The 18,969-nt window shown below is 28.4% G+C and overlaps 1 protein-coding gene across 1 annotated transcript in view; it reads left to right on the top strand.

Moving 5' to 3' along the window:
* The window catches only part of LOC140664434 (probable 2-oxoadipate dehydrogenase complex component E1 homolog), a 231,876-nt gene extending 212,907 nt beyond the window's left edge, over positions 1 to 18,969 (top strand). Inside the window, exon 13 of the mRNA XM_072889548.1 lies at positions 18,818 to 18,969. Within this exon, the coding sequence (XP_072745649.1) occupies positions 18,818 to 18,925 (108 nt within the window). The 3' untranslated portion in view covers positions 18,926 to 18,969. The remainder of the gene's footprint in view (positions 1 to 18,817) is intronic.

Below are 18,969 nucleotides of genomic sequence, written 5' to 3'. Positions count from 1 at the left end.
AATGAGATTATATTTTCGAAAGATGAACATATCAATCGAAAATATGAATTTTTCCGAACATAACGGTATCAAAATGACATTGATACATGCATCTGATGCAAAGATTTTCATTTTATTTTTCTACCAAAAATGTGTCATTCAGATACGGGTGTCTGCCATGTTTTCCAGTTTCGTTGGTACGCCGCTAGGTTGGCGGGCGAATCAGGTTCATATTTTCCAGGTTTACTTGAACGCTGCTAGGCTGGAAGAAAGCGTTAACGGCACTGTCGCGCGCGAAAACGACACTGCCGTGCTCAAGTTTCGAAGTTGGGCAATGGCATATTGCAAAAATATGAAACCTAGCAGTTAATTAATATTTCTAAGGGGAGGGAATTTACCATATAGTGAAAATCTTAAAAAGCCACCCCTTCAACTAAAAAACAACTAAAAAATGCCGGACCGCAAATATATGAGACTTACGTCATTAGTTAACGGGCTAATTTAGAATATAAAAATTGTAAAAAACCACCTCTTGGGGGTAAATTCCAATAACTCAAAAATGTGTACCACAATAACATGGGACTTAGATGATTAGTTAATGTCGCTCGCCTAATTTACCATATAGTTAAAATTTTCAGAGATCACCATTTGGGGGTGAAATCTAATTACTCTAATATATTCCATTACCGCAAAAATATGAAACATGTCGTTAGTTAACGTTTCTAAGGGAGCTAATTTACCACATAGTAAAAATTGTAACAAACTATACTTTGAGGGTGAAATTTAATTACTCAAAAATGCCGTATCGCAAAAATATAAAACCTGAGCCGTTAGTTAACGTTTTTAAGGGAGCTAGTTTACCACATAATAAAAATTGTAACAAACCACCCCTTGCGGGTAAAATTTAATAACTCAAAAATACTGTACAATAAAAATATGAGACTTACAAGAAAAGGGTTAGAAGTGTCCCCCTCCGATTTTAATGAGCTTTGACTATGTTGTAGTCTAAGTCAAAATAGGAGACACGTATTTTTTTATAAGTGCCCATACGCCTGTTAAGAGGGTGAAACACCCTCTGGAGAAAAATCGATTTTTACATTTCTGAGCGAATACCGTCGAAACAATAAGATATAAAAAAAAATGTTTCAAATAAAAGTTTTATGGTTTTTCATGTACTTTAAAACCGCGCAATCAGATTTTTCAAAAATGTTATATTTTTCGAAATCTCTTTCCCTCCTTTTCAATTTTTGAAAATTTTAAAATTTGTCTTCTAGCAAAACTTATAGCTCATTTAAAGACAATTCAACCATATATAATAAAGTTGTATTCCGAAGTCGCATTTTTTAGAAATAAGCTAAAAATATCTCTATATATCACTATACGCACGCTTTATCCGCCTCATGACACTCGCTAGTCACAGCGACGGTTTTTTCTTCGCAAACTCACAGAGGCAACCATAAATTATCAATAAATAATTTATGAGAATATACATTTATAAATTATAGCAATTATATTTATATAATTTACAATTATATATATATAAATAATTAATATATATGTTATGTGACAATAAATATATAATTTGCATAAGAAAAATAATGTTTTTATACATTAAAAATAGAACTAGTCGAACAAGGAAAATCTTTAACGGGTTGCGGAAGTTAATTGATTAAATGATTCAGTTCTATGAATAAACAGATGCGTTTACGCAACTGCGAGATAAGTTAGTGCAATATAACTTTATTTACAAACGCGTGCAGCAAAACATGTATGCATTATTGTGTTGAAAATGTAAATAGTAAGATAACATTCTTGCTCATATACATTACATACATGAAAAAGAAATAGAGTATTTTACTAATCAAATATTCTGTTTTATAATATTTAATGTCTTAAAGTATAAAGAAAAATGTAATACGCATTGTCTTAATAAATCATATGGAAATATTACATAAGTATACATAAATTAACGTACATAATAATTATTGCATATAAGAATAACAAATATTCATGGTTCATATCGGTTACAAAAATGATGATCGTGAAAGAAATGATTTATACAAAGACTTTTTACACCATGTGCAGGCAATTACAGCAACTTCACCGCAAATATCGCATGTTGGTTTTAAATTATTTTTGAAACAAAAATCTACTGGTGTATCAAATTCTTCTGGTCTCTTTTCTAAATAACTACTTTTATACCATGTATATTTGAATAAATTTTTAAACCTCGATGATGAAAATTGATTATGTGTTAATGATTGTAATTTTAAAACATTGTTTCTTGAATGTAACTTGACTTCAAGATCTAAAAGCATGACGGTATCCGAAAAATGTTTAACAAAATTTTTCCATAAACGAAAACCGAATACATCTAAAGGTTATATTTTTCCTGTTGTTCTAGCTGATATAGTTAACAAATTGATATTTTCTATAAATACATATGTGTACATATATGTGTACATATATAAAAACATATGTGTCATCTTCTCTTTCTTCATCAATTATTCGTTCTACTTCGGGTATATCAAATGCGTTTTCAAAATCTAATGATATATCTTCATCAATTTCGTAGGCTTCTTCATGCATTAATTTAAACATTTTTTCAATCTTGTTTTTTGTTTCCATTTCTTCTCTAGTAATAAGACTTTTTGGGAAATCCATAGTAATAAAAACTGTGTACAGCAGCATTATTGCGTTTCTTGGATTAAATATTATTCTCTAAAAAAATTAAAATTATATATATTTATTTTATAAATATTAGCAACAAAATTATTTTATTAGCAAAAAAATAAGGCTTCAAAGTTGCAGTATTTTGACATAAAATACAAGATATCTCATAAAATATTCATTTTTTGATTATCTTACTCTAATACTTTTATGCGCAGAATAATGAAATGAATCAATTGGTGTAAAGAAAACACATAATTATGTTAAAGTAAAAATGTGTAACTGTTAGTTGTAAATTCAGATTTTTACTTTAACATAATTATGTGTTTTCTTTACACCAATTGATTCATCTCATTATTAAAAATGTGTAACTGTTAGTTGTAAATTCAGATTTTTACTTTAACATAATTATGTGTTTTCTTTACACCAATTGATTCATCTCATTATTCTGTGCATAAAAGTATTAGAGTAAGATAATCAAAAAATGAATATTTTACGAGATATCTTGTATTTTATGTCAAAATACTGCAACTTTGAAGCCTTATAACTCAAAAAATACTTAATGAAAAATACTTTGTCATAAGTGTTTTGGAAAGTTCTCGAGATGAGTTACAAGAATATTTAAAAATATATAGGGTGTTCCATTTAAAAAACTTGAAGTGACCTTTTACGTAACCTTCAAATGACTTTTCAAGGTCAAACCAATGGTACCATCTTATGGCCCCCTCGAAATCATATAACTTTTGTCTGAAACATTTTTCTCTCCCGGGCTTGGTTTTCGAAATATTCGACTGGATGGATTAAAATGGTCCACCCTGTATATATATATATATATTATATAATTGTAAATTATATAAGTATAATTGCTATAATTTATAAATGTATATTCTCATAAATTATTTATTGATAATTTACGGTTGGCTCTGTGAGTTTGCGAAGAAAAAATCGTCGCTGTGAATAGCGAGTGTCATGAGGCGGATAAAGCGTGCGTATAGTGATATATAGAGATATTTTTAGCTTATTTCTAAAAAATGCGACTTCAGAATACAAATTTATTATATATGGTTGAATTTGACTTTAAATGAGCTATAAATTTTGCTATAAGACAAATTTTAAAATTTTCAAAAATTGAAAGGAAAAGGAAGGGATTTCGAAAAATATAACATTTTTGAAAAATCTGATTGCACAGTTTTGAAGTACATGAAAAACCATAAAACTTTTATTTGAAACATTTTTTTATATCTTATTGTTTCGACGGTATTCGCTCAGAAATGTAAAAATCGATTTTTCTCAAGAGGGTGTTTCACCCCCTTAACGGGCGTATGGGCACTTATAAAAAAATACGTGTCTCTTATTTTGACTTAGACTACAACATAGTCAAAGCTCATTAAAATCGAAGGAGAACACTTCCAACCCTTTCTTGTTAGATTGTTAGTTAACGTTTCTAGGGCGGCTAATTTATCATATAATAAAAATTGTAACAAACCACCATTTGAGGATGAAATCTAATTACTTAAGGTAGTTCTTGCATTTAGGTCAAATGTAGATACTCCAGAAAAAAAGATATCAAATGAAAAGTTAACGTCCCTAGAGTGTGTCTGCAAAATTTCAGATTTTTTTACCGTTTGGTTCCCTCTGGAATATTTCCATATATGTCCGAAAACTTTGCCAATTTTACATGGTGATAATAGGGAAAGGGGAATCAGATTGCACATGCACGAATATGTTCATACTTCTCGACTAAATAAACGAATAAAAAACTGTTTAATCGATGCAATAAACATTTCTAAAGATACTGACGCGACACCAAACTGATTGACCGTACCGTATATAAATAAAGCGATTGACAAACATTCGGCAACTTTCGACACGACACGAGAGTCATGGCGGCCGTTTTGATTAGCTGCGTGGCAACATCGCATGCGTCAACTGACGCACAAGGCACGTGTCCTACCATTCTCCCACTGTTGAATGGATATTATATATTTATATTATATAGTTATATTATATTATTTATATTATTATATAATATATATATATATATATATATATATGTATTCTGTTCGCTTATATTTATGCGCACTGACAGTTTGGTTATGACGTTGCCAAATATATGATTCCAACTCTAGTCAAATTTGTGATTCCACTCTGATATTTTCAGTTTATAGCAACGATTAAATGAGAAAAAACTGTACAGAATAATTAATTTAAATGTATGCTGATTTTTACATACTAAATCATTCATATTTTTCACTAGTAACAATAGTTGCCTTTGTGACTTCAAAGTACTGCAAGAACCACTTTAAAAATGCCGTATCACAAAAATATGAAATCTGGGCCGTTAGTTAACATTTCTAAATGAGCTAATTTACCACATAGTAAAAATTGTGACAAACCACTCCTTGCGGGGAAAATTTAATAACTCAAAAATACCGTATCACAAAAATATAAAACTTAGATCGTTAGTTAATGTTTTTGAGGGGGCTAGTTTACCATATAGTAAATATTTTCTAAAAGCTACTCTTTGGAGGTGAAATCTAATAACTCAGAAATACCATATCGCAAAGATATGACTTAGATGGTTAGTTAACGTTTCTTAACAGTTAATTTATCATATAATAAGAATTTTCGAAAACTATCCCTTATAAGTGAGTTTTAAAATATAATTGTAAATTAAACCCCTTAAAAACGTTGACCAACAGCTTAGGACTCATATTAACCCCCTTAGAAGCATTGATCAATAGCTCAGAACAGATAGTTTGTATTATAGAATTTTAAAAATATTAAATTTTACTTTCAAAGGATGGTTTCTAAAAATTTCTACTATATAATATATTAGCCCCCTTAAAATTGCTGACTGCTGTGCTCCCATATTTTTACAGTACGGTATTTTCGAGTTATAAGATTTCATCTTTAAAGAATGAATCGCTGAACATTTTTAATATATGGTAAATTAGCCCTCTTAGACGTTAACTGATAGCCTAAGTTTAATAATTTTGTGTGCGTGTGCGTGCGTGCGTCGTGTGTGTGGTCAATCGCGACATGGTCAATCACAACGTGGTCAATTGCGACGCGTGGTCAATTGCAATGTGATCAATTGCGACGCGTGGTCAATCGCAATGTGGTCAAATACGACACATAGTCAATCGTAACGTGGTCAAAAGCTACGTGATCAAATGCAACGTAGTCAATAGTAACATGATCAATCGCAACGTGGTCAATTGCAGCGTGGTCAATTGCAACGCGTGGTCAATCGCAACGTGGTCAAATGCAACGAGTGGTCAATCGTAACGTGGTCAAATGCAACATGGTCAAAAGCAACGTGGTCAAATGCAACCTGGTCAAATGACTCCCACTCAAATAAGCTTACAAAATATGTGAAATCTTATCTAAAAAAAACATCACAGATGTAAAAGAAAGCATTAAGTGTATCTTTTTCTAAAAGTGTTTTTTACAAAATATTTATTGTCATAAAAAAATAGAATCTTCAAAAATTCTCCTTACAAAAATTTAATTGCTATAAAAAAAAATACAGAACTGTTCTTTACAAAAAACATATATATATAATTTAATCGTCATCAAATATAACTTTACAAAAAATGTATTGCCGGCAAATGCAAAATAAAAATGTCTTCAAAACTGCTCTTTATAAAAATTTAGTCCTCATCAAAAATAATGTCTCCAAAATTGTTCTTTATAAAAAAATTAATTGTCATCAAATATAAAACTTTAAAAAATTTATTATCAGCAAATGCAAAATAAAAATATAAGCTTTACAAAAATATGTGAAATCCGTTTGAAAATATAAAATCAAAATATAATTAAAGATTTAAAGTAAAAAGAGTCGAAGATTCTAATCTAAAAGTGTTCCTCACAAAAAATTAATCGCTATCAAGAATAGTATTTTCAAAAATATTTTTTTCAGAAATTATGTAAACCTCTACACAATATAATATTCTTGAGAAATGTATTTAAAAGATATATAAATTAATGATATCAAAAAGTACTGAAATAAAGAGTCATCAAATATTTTTAAAATTCTTTAAATATAAAATTTATATTTAAAACATAAATTTGGAAACTTTCAAAGCAAAATAAATTCTTCACAAAAATTGCATTAAAAATATACATATGTTAATGACATTGACAATATGTTGATAAAATTACAAAAGACTTTACAAATGTGTTTACAAATGTGTTATACAAAAATTTAAACACTTTTGTATAATAGAAATAATATTAGAAAATATTAACAATTTCACTAATAAAATTTGAAAAATGTACAAGAAGGAAATATTCATTATTTAACTGTTATTTCTTTTTGCTAGTGAGCACAAACCTTATAAAAAGATAAAATTCAGACATGACCGAAATGTCCAAACCCGATACACTTAACGCGTCTATTTGCGGATAATGCAACTCTTATAGTATATTAATCGAGTATATTAATTACAAAAAATAAATATTTAATTAGTCATTAATTTAATAAGGTATATTAATTTACTGATACATCTAATTAATCAACAATATAATTTAGTAAGTATACTATTTTAAAAATTATTACTGTTTGATTAATAAGAGAAATAAATATATTCCTAAATACATATATGAATAAATTTATGAAAAGTAAGAAAAGTAAACATAAATATTTCATAATAATCATTATAATTTAAACATTTAAATAATAATTTAATAAACAATTAATTTAACATGTTAATGATAATTTATATTTACTAGAACATCATAGGCGCTACGCGCGCGCTATTTGTTATATAGGGTATCCCCAATTTAAATGGCAAAACTTTGGGAGCGTGTAGAGGACGAAAAAAATAAGGCAAAATGTTCTTTAGAGATTTGCTCGTTTTTGCTCCATTTTGGAGAAAATCACAAAAATTCAATCCCTTATTGTCAATTGCTCTCTTGAATTGATTGGCACCGAATAAACTTTTTGCTTCAGGGTTCTTTACATATGTAAACACCTATTACATATGTAAACCCTATATAAACACTTGATGTTATCCTTTACATTTTTTTGTTTGTTTACATTTTTGCTTTCTCCTACGTGTCCTTAATCAGTCTTTAGTCAGTTGTTACCAGAACAATTTCTAGCTGCAATTAATGCAGTTAGTGCTAGATATAATGCTTGCATTGCTACAAGAGGGCAGCATTTTGAACAATATCTGCATTAAATAAATGATAACATAAGTAAAATATAAATAAAGAAGTAAGAAAACGAAAACTTCTTTTATTTCCTTTTTGCGATTTTCTCTAAAATGGAGCAAAAATGAGCAAATCTACAAAGGACTATTTTTGTCTTAATTTCTTGGTCCCCATTTGAATTAGGGACACCCTGTATGGTCACACACGCTGTAAAATTGAATTTATACAGGGTGTTCGGCAACAAGTGGGACAAAATTTAAGGAATGATTCTACACGATAAAATAAGACAAAAATCAAAAATAAAAAATTGGGTAAATATCCTGTTTAGGGGAGGATGCTCCAATGTCCTTGATCTTGACATATGTTGTCAAGGTCATCACCCTGAGTAACGCTTAAAAGGTTTTAGCCGTCGCTCGTTGTTTACTAAAAAGTTACAAAAATTTTTTAAAATTGACGTTTTTTGCAATTATTTTATCAAATATTGAAAATTTAAAAAAATGTTTCAAATAAAAGTTGTAGGTCTCTTCAAAATACACATTTTATATTCTATCCATTTTTATTATACGAGTGATAGTTTTCGAGAAAAACAACGATAAAGACCTTATATAATATTAATTATAACATAATATATAATATAGTCCCACTGTATCCGCGCGTACATTTTCCTATCCACACAACAAATGGGTTGGGTTAGGTTATTTTTTTTTTTGAAAGTGGAGCCCCCCGCAGGAGGGCGGAACCCACTGTGCCCGCGCGTAGACTTTCTATGCGTGAAAAATGTATGCGCGGATACAGTGGGACTATATTATGTATGATATTATAATTAATATTGTATGAGGTTTATAGTCTTTATCGTTGTTTTTCTCGAAAACTATCACTCGTATAATAAAAATGGATAGGATATAAAACGTGTATTTTGAAGAGACTTACAATTTTTATTTGAAACATTTTTTTAAATTTTCAGTATTTGATAAAATAATTGCAAAAAACGTCAATTTTTGTATGTAACTTTTTAGTAAACAACGAGCGACGGCTAAAACCTTTTAAGCGTTACTCAGGGTGATGACCTTGACAACATATGTCAAGGTCAAAGACATCGGAGCATCCTCCCCTAAACAGGATATTTACCCAAAATTGCAATAGAGGCTTCGTTTTTTAGTTATAAATATTTAAAAGTTCATGTAAAAGGTATCTAAAGCTCGGCAATTCGCTGCATATTTTTGCATCACAGAGTATTTTGAGAGCGATTCACAAGGAGATGCTTCGAACTGCGAAATACGAAATTGAATGAGCTATAGTTCATGAAACCGAGTGCGCTTTACGTTTTGTAGCATCGCCAACATGGTTAACAAATTTTATGAAAATATATAGAATTTCGAATCGTCGCGTTACACGCTATTTATCAAAAAAAGAAATTAAATCACCGGAGGAGATAATGAACTCTGCGATACAATTTCAAACTTTAATACAGTCCATTTCAGGCAATTATAATTCCGATTTTATTATTAATACGGATCAAACCGGTTGCGAATATCGAACAAATGTCGTCAGAACGTATACACATACAGGTGAAAAATTAGTCGAACTTTCCATAGGTGATTTAAATAAAATCACACACTCATACACCGCTCAATATTCCTTAACAAAATCAGGAAAGTTATTAGAAAAAGTATTTGTGTGTTTACAAGAACCAGGAGACACATTTGGAGTGCGCGTTAAAAAAGAAGTCGAGGAGCTTTTAAAATTATGTAAAAACATAAATATTGTCTGCTCAAAGTCAGGTAAATTAACCTCATATTTATATAAACATTATTTAAAAACAATAATAAAACCTTATGTAGGCAACAATCAATTTTTAATGCTTGTTAACTCTTGAGGAGATCAAAAAAACATTTACACATACAACGAAATATTTAAAGATGAAAATAAATCTACATGTAATTTACAAATAATACCTCCAAAGTGCACTCCAATTTGTCAACCTTGCGACATATATTTTAACAGACAAGTAAAAATTATAATTAAACGTATTCAAAATTGCCCAGATATTCTTATTAGCGGAGAAAAGATAGAATTAAATTCGCGATATAATGCAATAAGAATTCAATCACTAACACATTATATGTTATGTGCCCCAAAATTTAAAAATATATTACAATATGCTTGGTACGCATCAAAGTTGGCAAGTAAACGCGAAATTTTTCAAAATGTTAGTCAATTATGTTTTCCTGTAAATATACACAATTTAAAATGTTTGTGTAAAACGCATAATAGTTTTATAAAATGTTCATGGTGAGCGTCGACTTTATGTTTTCAATGTTTTTATGTTAATTTTCATCCAAAAGATTGTACAGTGATGTCCGAATTGTATAATAAATAAAAATAAATACATATAAAAAAAATATATCAAAATTCTGGTTAATTTATATATAAATATATAGATATATATATAATTGAAATAAATATATAAAGAATATGACACACACACAAATATATATAAAATTATTAGTATTTAAAAAGAATAACAAAATTTAAAAAAAATTGTTAGCACTGCGTAGTCTTGAACTCCGCGACATTCACTCGCCGCGGACGACAAAATTAGGAGCGCGTCTTAGGCTACTCAGCCACCGCGCTTCACGCTGTGTTGAAGCTATCGAAGGTACTTAACGCAGAGCTGGTCGAATTTTCAACTTCGCGTGTAAATTTCTCAGAAACTAAGGCCCATGCACTCAAACCCTTTTAGGCTTTTTATACCTTCCCCCCTATCGAATGAACTATAGCTCATTCAATTTCGCAGTTCGAAGCATCTCCTTGTCAGTCAATGTAGTCTACGCACGCCAAAAATTTTGCGGTTTACCATGCTTTGGGCACCTTTTGTACAAATTTTTAAATATTTATAACTAAAAGACGAAGCCTCTATCGTAATTTTGTTATTCTTGACTTTTGTCTTATTTTATCATGTAGAATCATTCCTTAAATTTTGTCCCACCTGTTGCTGAACACCCTATATACCTATCTCGCTCTCTCAATCACACACACACACACACACACACACACACACACACACACACACACACACACACACACACACAACACGCACGCACGCACGCACGCACGCACGCACGCACGCACACTCTCTCCCCCTCCTGCCTCTCTCTCTCTTTCTCCCTCTCTCTCTCTCTCTCTCTCTCTCAACACGAACGAAGCAGCACACAAACTTGACAATAAACTTCTTTCTATTTCCTTTACTTTCTTTAAATTACTTTTAAATATTTTTACTTTTATGTATGGAATAATAAATTGTCAAAATTAAGAGTTTGACACTACAACACGAGTGAAGCAAGTCATCATCTTCAATTAAACCCAAAGCCAAACATGCAGAAGTAAATGTTTGATGCAATACACCATTGACTGTTTTTAAATCATGATAACTTGTTGCTTCTTTAACATTCAATAAAAGAATACGTAAATGAAATAATTCGATTTCAGTTGGACTAACTGAGTACATGCGTCCGATGCAATTAAATTGACACTGACGTTTTTCCCAACGATTAATTTGTTTTTCATCAAAAATTACTTTTTTGAATACGTAATATAAAGGTATATCTGTATACACATATTGGTGTGCATCAACGTCTCGTTTATTTAATTCAAAATAGTCCATTAACATTGTTATACGTTCTAAAGCAGATTGTAAGTCTTGTTCATTTAAATGATTAGAGATAACTACATTTTGTTCATTTGGCAAATGTATAGGTAGACGAATGATAGCATGACTTTTTTCTTGCAATGTTTTACTTACAATGCGCCAATAAACTTCAACTGGTCCTACATAACGTGCTTCAATAAAATCTTTACTTTCGTCATGAACAATTTCCATATTATTCAAATCTTCTTTTATGACTACAGATGCTGCATCGTGGCCTTTGTAAATATATTTATATAAATACTTTACTGACTTGATACTTGAAACAAATGTATCGAATAATATAGTTGGGCCATCTAAGGATAATTTTTCTAAAACTGATAATGAGGAACAATTATTGCAAATATACAAAAAATGCGTACAAAATTCTCGAGCTAATTACAAAGGATTTCAAAACATAAATTATCATAATTTAAATCAACATTACATAGGAAAAATGGAAGTAGAATGTAAATATTGTAGAGCAAAACATTTTCACGCTGAAAAAGTTTACAATAAAGATAATTCATTCAACAATTGTTGTAGCTTCAACATTAATATGACTATTAAAATCTGTTGATAATATTGGACAGTAAGGAACAACAAATCGATTATCTACTACAAATCCTCCAGATTTCTCATACGAAATGCTAGTGTCTCTTCGACGATATTGTGGATAACCATTTTCATTCATAGTTGTTTCCTCGTGAAAAGGTTTTGGAAAATGCTTCGAACATTTTCCCTTTACCATACACCAATCACCGCACGGTCCATGAATCATATTTTTCATGACAATTTCATGCAAATTTTTATCAATAGAAGGATCCGGAATTTCAGCAGAAATATACTTATCAACAGTTTCCGAATTAATAAATTTGCATTGTTGTTTTAAAGTTACTAATATATGCACGTGCGGCAAACCACGTTTCTGAAATTCGATTACATAAACAAATGCTTTTACTTCACCGAAAAATTTTTGTCGAATAATCAAATCTACCAAATAATTTTTTTTTATATCAAACATTCTAGCACAAATATCAGGTCTATCAGCAGGTTGTTGATTTGGAAGTAAATTTTCTTTAATTTCTAGCCAATTTGGATTACAAGTCATTGTAATAAAAAGATCTGGTTTACCATATTTACGAACAATAGCCATCGCATCTTGATAATTTTGCGTCATATTTCGAGGTGAACCAATAAATGTCGATAGAAGTATCATTACTCGTCCAACACGAGCATTAGCATCAATCGCTTTTTTTCTGAATAATCGATTAGTCCCTGATGCTTTTCCACTCTCAACTGTTTTTGATTTTCTTTACACCAATTAATTCTGTCTTTTTCTATTTTTACATAGTTGTCAACAAGCCATTGTTGAAATAATCGTTTACCCATTAAAAAAATATTGATATTGTCACGTATAGCCATTCGATATTGAATATACATAGATCTAGTTACACGTTTCTCGTTAATTTGTTTAATATTATCGTGCCAACTTTGCGTACCATGTGGATAGTACATTGGATAAATCCAAGGTTCGTTTGGATCCATTATACTAACATATTTTAAAGTTTTATTACGTTTGTTTCTAATTGTAACATAACAATTAGGAATATCTCCATCTGCAGTAGTTGAAAAAATTGCAGCAACTTCGTTAGTTCTTTGAACATTATATCTTCCGCGATCAATACCTGTTTTTTTTATTTAAGAATGCCATTTTTAAATTAGGCACATTTAAACCTAAGTTTTCTTGATTATGAATTTCTTCGTGCATCATTTGATATGACTGAGCAAATATATTAACGACATTCTGTAGCTTCGTTAGCGTCAAGAATAAAAAGCTGTCCATAACTTGATTGTTCTTTTGTAACAGGATATAAGGCAGTGTTGATTTGGTAATAAATTTGACCTTGAATTTTAAAACAATAAGATCCTCGTCTTTGTGCATTGAAATTGACCAAGTTAGCATTAAAAGACGCAAAAGAAAATGCACTATTGTAACCTCGCAGATTTGTTAAAAAGTCTTTAGATTTTTGATAATTTCCAGAAAATAACTGTTGTAATTCATCAGGAAATGGTGATAGAGGTTCTAATATAACTTTTCCATGACTACAACAATTGTTGAATGAATTATCTTTATTGTAAACTTTTTCAGCGTGAAAATGTTTTGCTCTACAATATTTACATTCTACTTCCATTTTTCCTATGTAATGTTGATTTAAATTATGATAATTTATGTTTTGAAATCCTTTGTAATTAGCTCGAGAATTTTGTACGCATTTTTTGTATATTTGCAATAATTGTTCCTCATTATCAGTTTTAGAAAAATTATCCTTAGATGGCCCAACTATATTATTCGATACATTTTTTTCTTGTATATTTCTTTTGCATAAATCTTTGATATGGTGTGTTTGTAATAATTGTTCATTATTAGTTCTGAACAGTTATTATTAGATGGCCCGGCTATATTATTCGCTACATTTCTTTTTTTCTCACGATATTTTTGTTGATTTAGAGCTTTTCGTTCTTTTTTTAATCGCTGAAATTCTTCCTCTTCTTCTTGAGTACAAATAGTTTTTCGTTTACCCATTTTAAAATATTAGTTAATTTAATTTTTGTTAAAAATTAAATTTTACCTTTGTGCTATAGTATGTATAAATCAATAAAATTAAAATATTATAATGTAACAAATATAAATATACAAATAAAATTTTTTATTAAGTAACGACGTAAATATTATTAATTTGTAGTTAATAAAATCAAATAACAGAATATTATATAATGTTAAATTTTATTTAAATGAAAATAGCACAATAATAACTTAAAATTAAATATTAAAAATATATATTACATACAGTAACTATTTTAATATGTACAACTTTTTAAATTATAAATCTGAATATAACAATTCAATATATGTTTAATAATAAATAACTATAAAAATAATATTAATTAAATGTATAAATATAATCTAACTTTATATAAAATATATAATTATATATATGTATAAATGTTAATATAAATGTAACAAATATCAAGAATTAAAATGACAAATATTGCTTGAAATTTCAACTTTTTAATTTTAATGTCAAATATAAATGTCAAATAGGTATCCTAAATTCAACAACTTTGTCAAATTGTCAAATAGTCAAATATCCTTGGCTAGCCGATAAATCTGAAACAAAAAATTATTTTTACTAAATTATTTTTTTTTTTCGTTATGTAAAATGAAAAGTATTTACTACATAAAAAGTATTACTATATAAAAGTATTTACTATATAAAACATTATAACCCATTTATGCTATGCATATATATATATATATACATATATATATATATGTGTGTATATATATACGTTTATAGCTGTATTATATATACAGGGTGTTAGAAAAGTCTGGAAACGGTCAAATATCTCGAAAACAAAACGTCTCTGAGAAAAATGTTTCGAACCAAAGTTGTAAAGTTTTGAGGGGGACATAAGATGGTACCATTGGTTTGACCTTGAATTTTCATTTGAAGGTCACGTCGATTTTTTAAAATGAAACACCCTTTATATTATTGCATATTCTTGTAGCTTATCTCGAGAGCTTTCCAAAACACTTTTTCTCTCCCTCTCCCTCTCTCTCTTTCTCTCTCTCTATTCACGAACAATAATTGTAATAAAATGAGCTTTTTTTACTGTACAAAAAATTTATTTACGGTTACATCAACGATTTGACAATTGGTGAGCTGTCAAACGAGTACCGTTTCGCTCGTACATACCGCGCACTTCGCACCAGCTCGCGTTTCACGAGATTGTGATCTCGCAAATCTCGAGACGACCAATCACGATCGGAATAAAGCGGCAACAATACAAACGCGATTAGCGGCCAACTTTAGTATATTATGCAAAATTTATAATAGGGATATTTAAATATTATATATATACATATATGATAATTTATAATATATATTTAAAGTGTACTTTTGAATTCATAAGACGATTAAAATGTTCATTTTTATTAAACTACATAGATAATATTTAATAGTTATTTATCAAATTCAATATTTATATAATAAAAATAATTATTAAATCAATTATATGTTTAAATATTTAAACACATATTTGCGTTAATAATATGAATGTATAAAGACTAAAATAATACTAATATTAGAAAATAATACTAATAATAATAACAATATCTTATTAGATATTGTTATTATTGTTATTATTATTAGTATTATTTTCTAATTTTTAGTCTTTATACATTCATATTATTAACGCAAATATGTGTTTAAATATTAATACAAAAATATTATTATTACAATACAAAAATATCTAACTCATTTGAATTACTAACATTGTTTATATGAATTTTTTAATTTAATTATTTATTTAGTTATATACAATTTTCATAGATTGGTATATAAAAATATTTTTCTTATAATTGTAATCTTATATAACTCATTTGAATTACTAGCACTGTTTAATTTTTTAATTTAATTATTTATTTAGTCATATACAATTTTCATAGATACAAGAAAATATTTTTCTTTAATTGTAATCTTATATCCAGCAAACAGGCGTGTTAAATGTGCCGGTTTTAGATATTTCGGTCATGTCCGAATTTTATCTTTTTATAAGATTTGTGCTCACTAGCAAAATTAAAAAGAAATAATAGTTAAATAATGAATATTTCCTTCTTGTACGTTTTTCAAATTTTATTAGTGAAATTGTTTTAATATTTTCTAATATTATTTCTATTATACAAAAGTGTTTAAATTTTTGTACAACACATTTGTAAACACATTTGTAAAGTCTTTTGTAATTTCATCAACATATTGTCAATGTCATTAACATATGTATATTTTTGATGCAATTTTTGTGAAGAATTTATTTTGCTTTGAAAGTTTCCAATTTTATGTTTTAAATATAAATTTTGTATTTAAAGAATTTTAAAAATATTTGATGACTCTTTATTTCAGTACTTTTTCGTAACATTTTATATATCTTTTAAATACATTTCTCAAGAATTTTATATTGTGTACAGATTTACATAATTTCTGAAAAAAATATTTTTGAAAATACTATTCTTGATAGCGATTAATTTTTTGTGAGGAACGCTTTTAGACTAGAATCTTTGACTCTTTTTACTTTACATCTTTAATTATACTTTGATTATATATTTTCAAACGGATTTCACATATTTTTGTAAAGCTTATATTTTTATTTTGCATTTGCTGACAATAAATTTTTTTTGTAAAGAACAGTTTTGGAGACATTATTTTTTATGAGGAGTAAATTTTTATAAAGTAGAATATAGAACAGAACATAGAACCGATAATTTACAGCTAGCGTTATTCTTCGATTGCTGTATCGTGCTTGAAAAATGTTTGTTGTGGACAGTCATCATGATGTCACGATGCACGTCCTTTCGATGTGTGTTGTCTTTGAATACGGGAAAATTCTAGAATTGGTTAACTTTGACCCTTCATATCTTCGGAACTACGACACCTTCGACATTTCGTCATTAGACTTTTCATATCAGAATGAAGTTGAGACTCTACTGTAAATTAATGATTCATGGGTCTGGGACATCTTGTGTAAATACATAAATTATTATATAAATTATTATATTGTTGCGTGCCACCAGATACAGTCCTTCCGCGCAACAAGTCATGCGCTCGAAGCGGCGCGATTGAAGATCGTCTCTCGGACGAGCCTCCAAAATGTTACGTCCGCCGATCGATATATTTATATCGAACGTGTACGGCACAAACGGCACTCACGAGTCGCATCAAATAAAGACACTTTATTATAACTAATTATTTTAATAAGAACATAGTCTAATACAATAACATAATACGGAATAAGTAAACGTTTTATAATTATTGCTGTCAACAACACGTCAGCACAGCTTGACAACTCTCACGAATTCTAATTACAAACAAACGACGACCAAATCGTCCTGGAGACGATTTTCAATCGCGCCGCTTCGAGCGCATGACTTTGTGGCGCAGAAGGACTATATCCGGTGGTACGCAACAATATACATTATATAAAAATTCTAATATGTTAATTATTTATGGTTATCTCTATGAGATTGCAAAGAAAAACTGTTGCTATGCTATAGGAACGCTATAAGATGGATATCGAGCGCATGTATAGCGATATAAAAGGTATTTCTTAGAGTTTATTTCTGAAAAGCATTTTCAGAAATACAACTTTCATACATGGTTGAATTTATTACATATAGTTTGTCATTAAATATCCTTTAAGGTTTGCTATAAGACAACTTTTAAAATTTTCAAAAATTTAAAGGGGAAAGGAGATTTCGAAGAATATGACATTTTCAAAAAATCTGACTATATTGTTATAAAGTACATTAAAAGCCATAAAACTTTAATTTGAAATATTTTTGATATATTTTATATTGTTTTGATAGAGTATTTTCAGGAATATAAAAATTATAAGGAATGTAATAATTTTTTTCAAAAGGGTGTTTCGTCTCCTTAACTGTATTGGAATGTATACAAAAATATGTGCCCCTTAGTTTAATCTAGACTCTACTAGACTGTAACATATTCAAAGCTACTAAGCGATAAGAAGACAAATAAGAGCGGAAGCGCGGTTATTAGTACGCAGTTACAATATGAAACATTTAGGGTCACACGTATTTATGGCAAGCTCTTGTAGCCAATCTGTTTGAGTAGACTCCACATAGGTTTTGGTGAGATTAAAGACAATTGTCAAAATTATTCTACACACGGACTAATTAATACATAAACATTATAAAAATTACTTGTTAGTATTAAAAATAATAATTAAACTTGCCACAGTCATAATAAAATAGTATATTTCTATCAATATTTGTAGATATTTTGTTATATGATTTCCATTTAATTCCAATATTTGCTATTTAATAAGTGATACCATAAAAACATTAATTTTTCGTGATATTTCAAATTATCATAGGTATCTAAAATATATTATACTATTTATATTTGTGAGTTATTTAAACCCCGTTTTTTAAGAGTATTTATTAATTAATTTTAAACTTCTTTTTTGTTGCATATACAGCTTTGAATTATTTTTATTACTTATAATTAGTATATTTACTTGTTTTGAAAAGGTTAAGTTGCTTTAGAGTTTTTATTATAAATTATTAATATTATAATTTATAATAATAATAAGTTAAATTATATTTTAATTTACTTATTATTATTATAATAAGTAAATTAAAATATAATTTAACTTATTATTATTATAAATTATTATTATAAATTATATTTAAATTATTATATTTTATTTATCTTTTATAACATAATAATTTATTATTTTTAGTTAAAATACTGTGGTCGAAAACCTATGGCAGCGCCAGCTGTAGGAGATGGACAATTACATCAACAAGAAGCAAATGAAGTTATTGTTAAACCATTTACAATGAACTAATGACAATATATATATATATATATATATATACATATATATATATA

Source organism: Anoplolepis gracilipes, chromosome 1, assembly GCF_047496725.1.
Source record: "Anoplolepis gracilipes chromosome 1, ASM4749672v1, whole genome shotgun sequence".
Lineage (NCBI taxonomy): Eukaryota > Metazoa > Arthropoda > Insecta > Hymenoptera > Formicidae > Anoplolepis > Anoplolepis gracilipes.
Note: the sequence above shows the minus strand (reverse complement) of the source record. Positions and strands in the feature narration are given on the sequence as shown.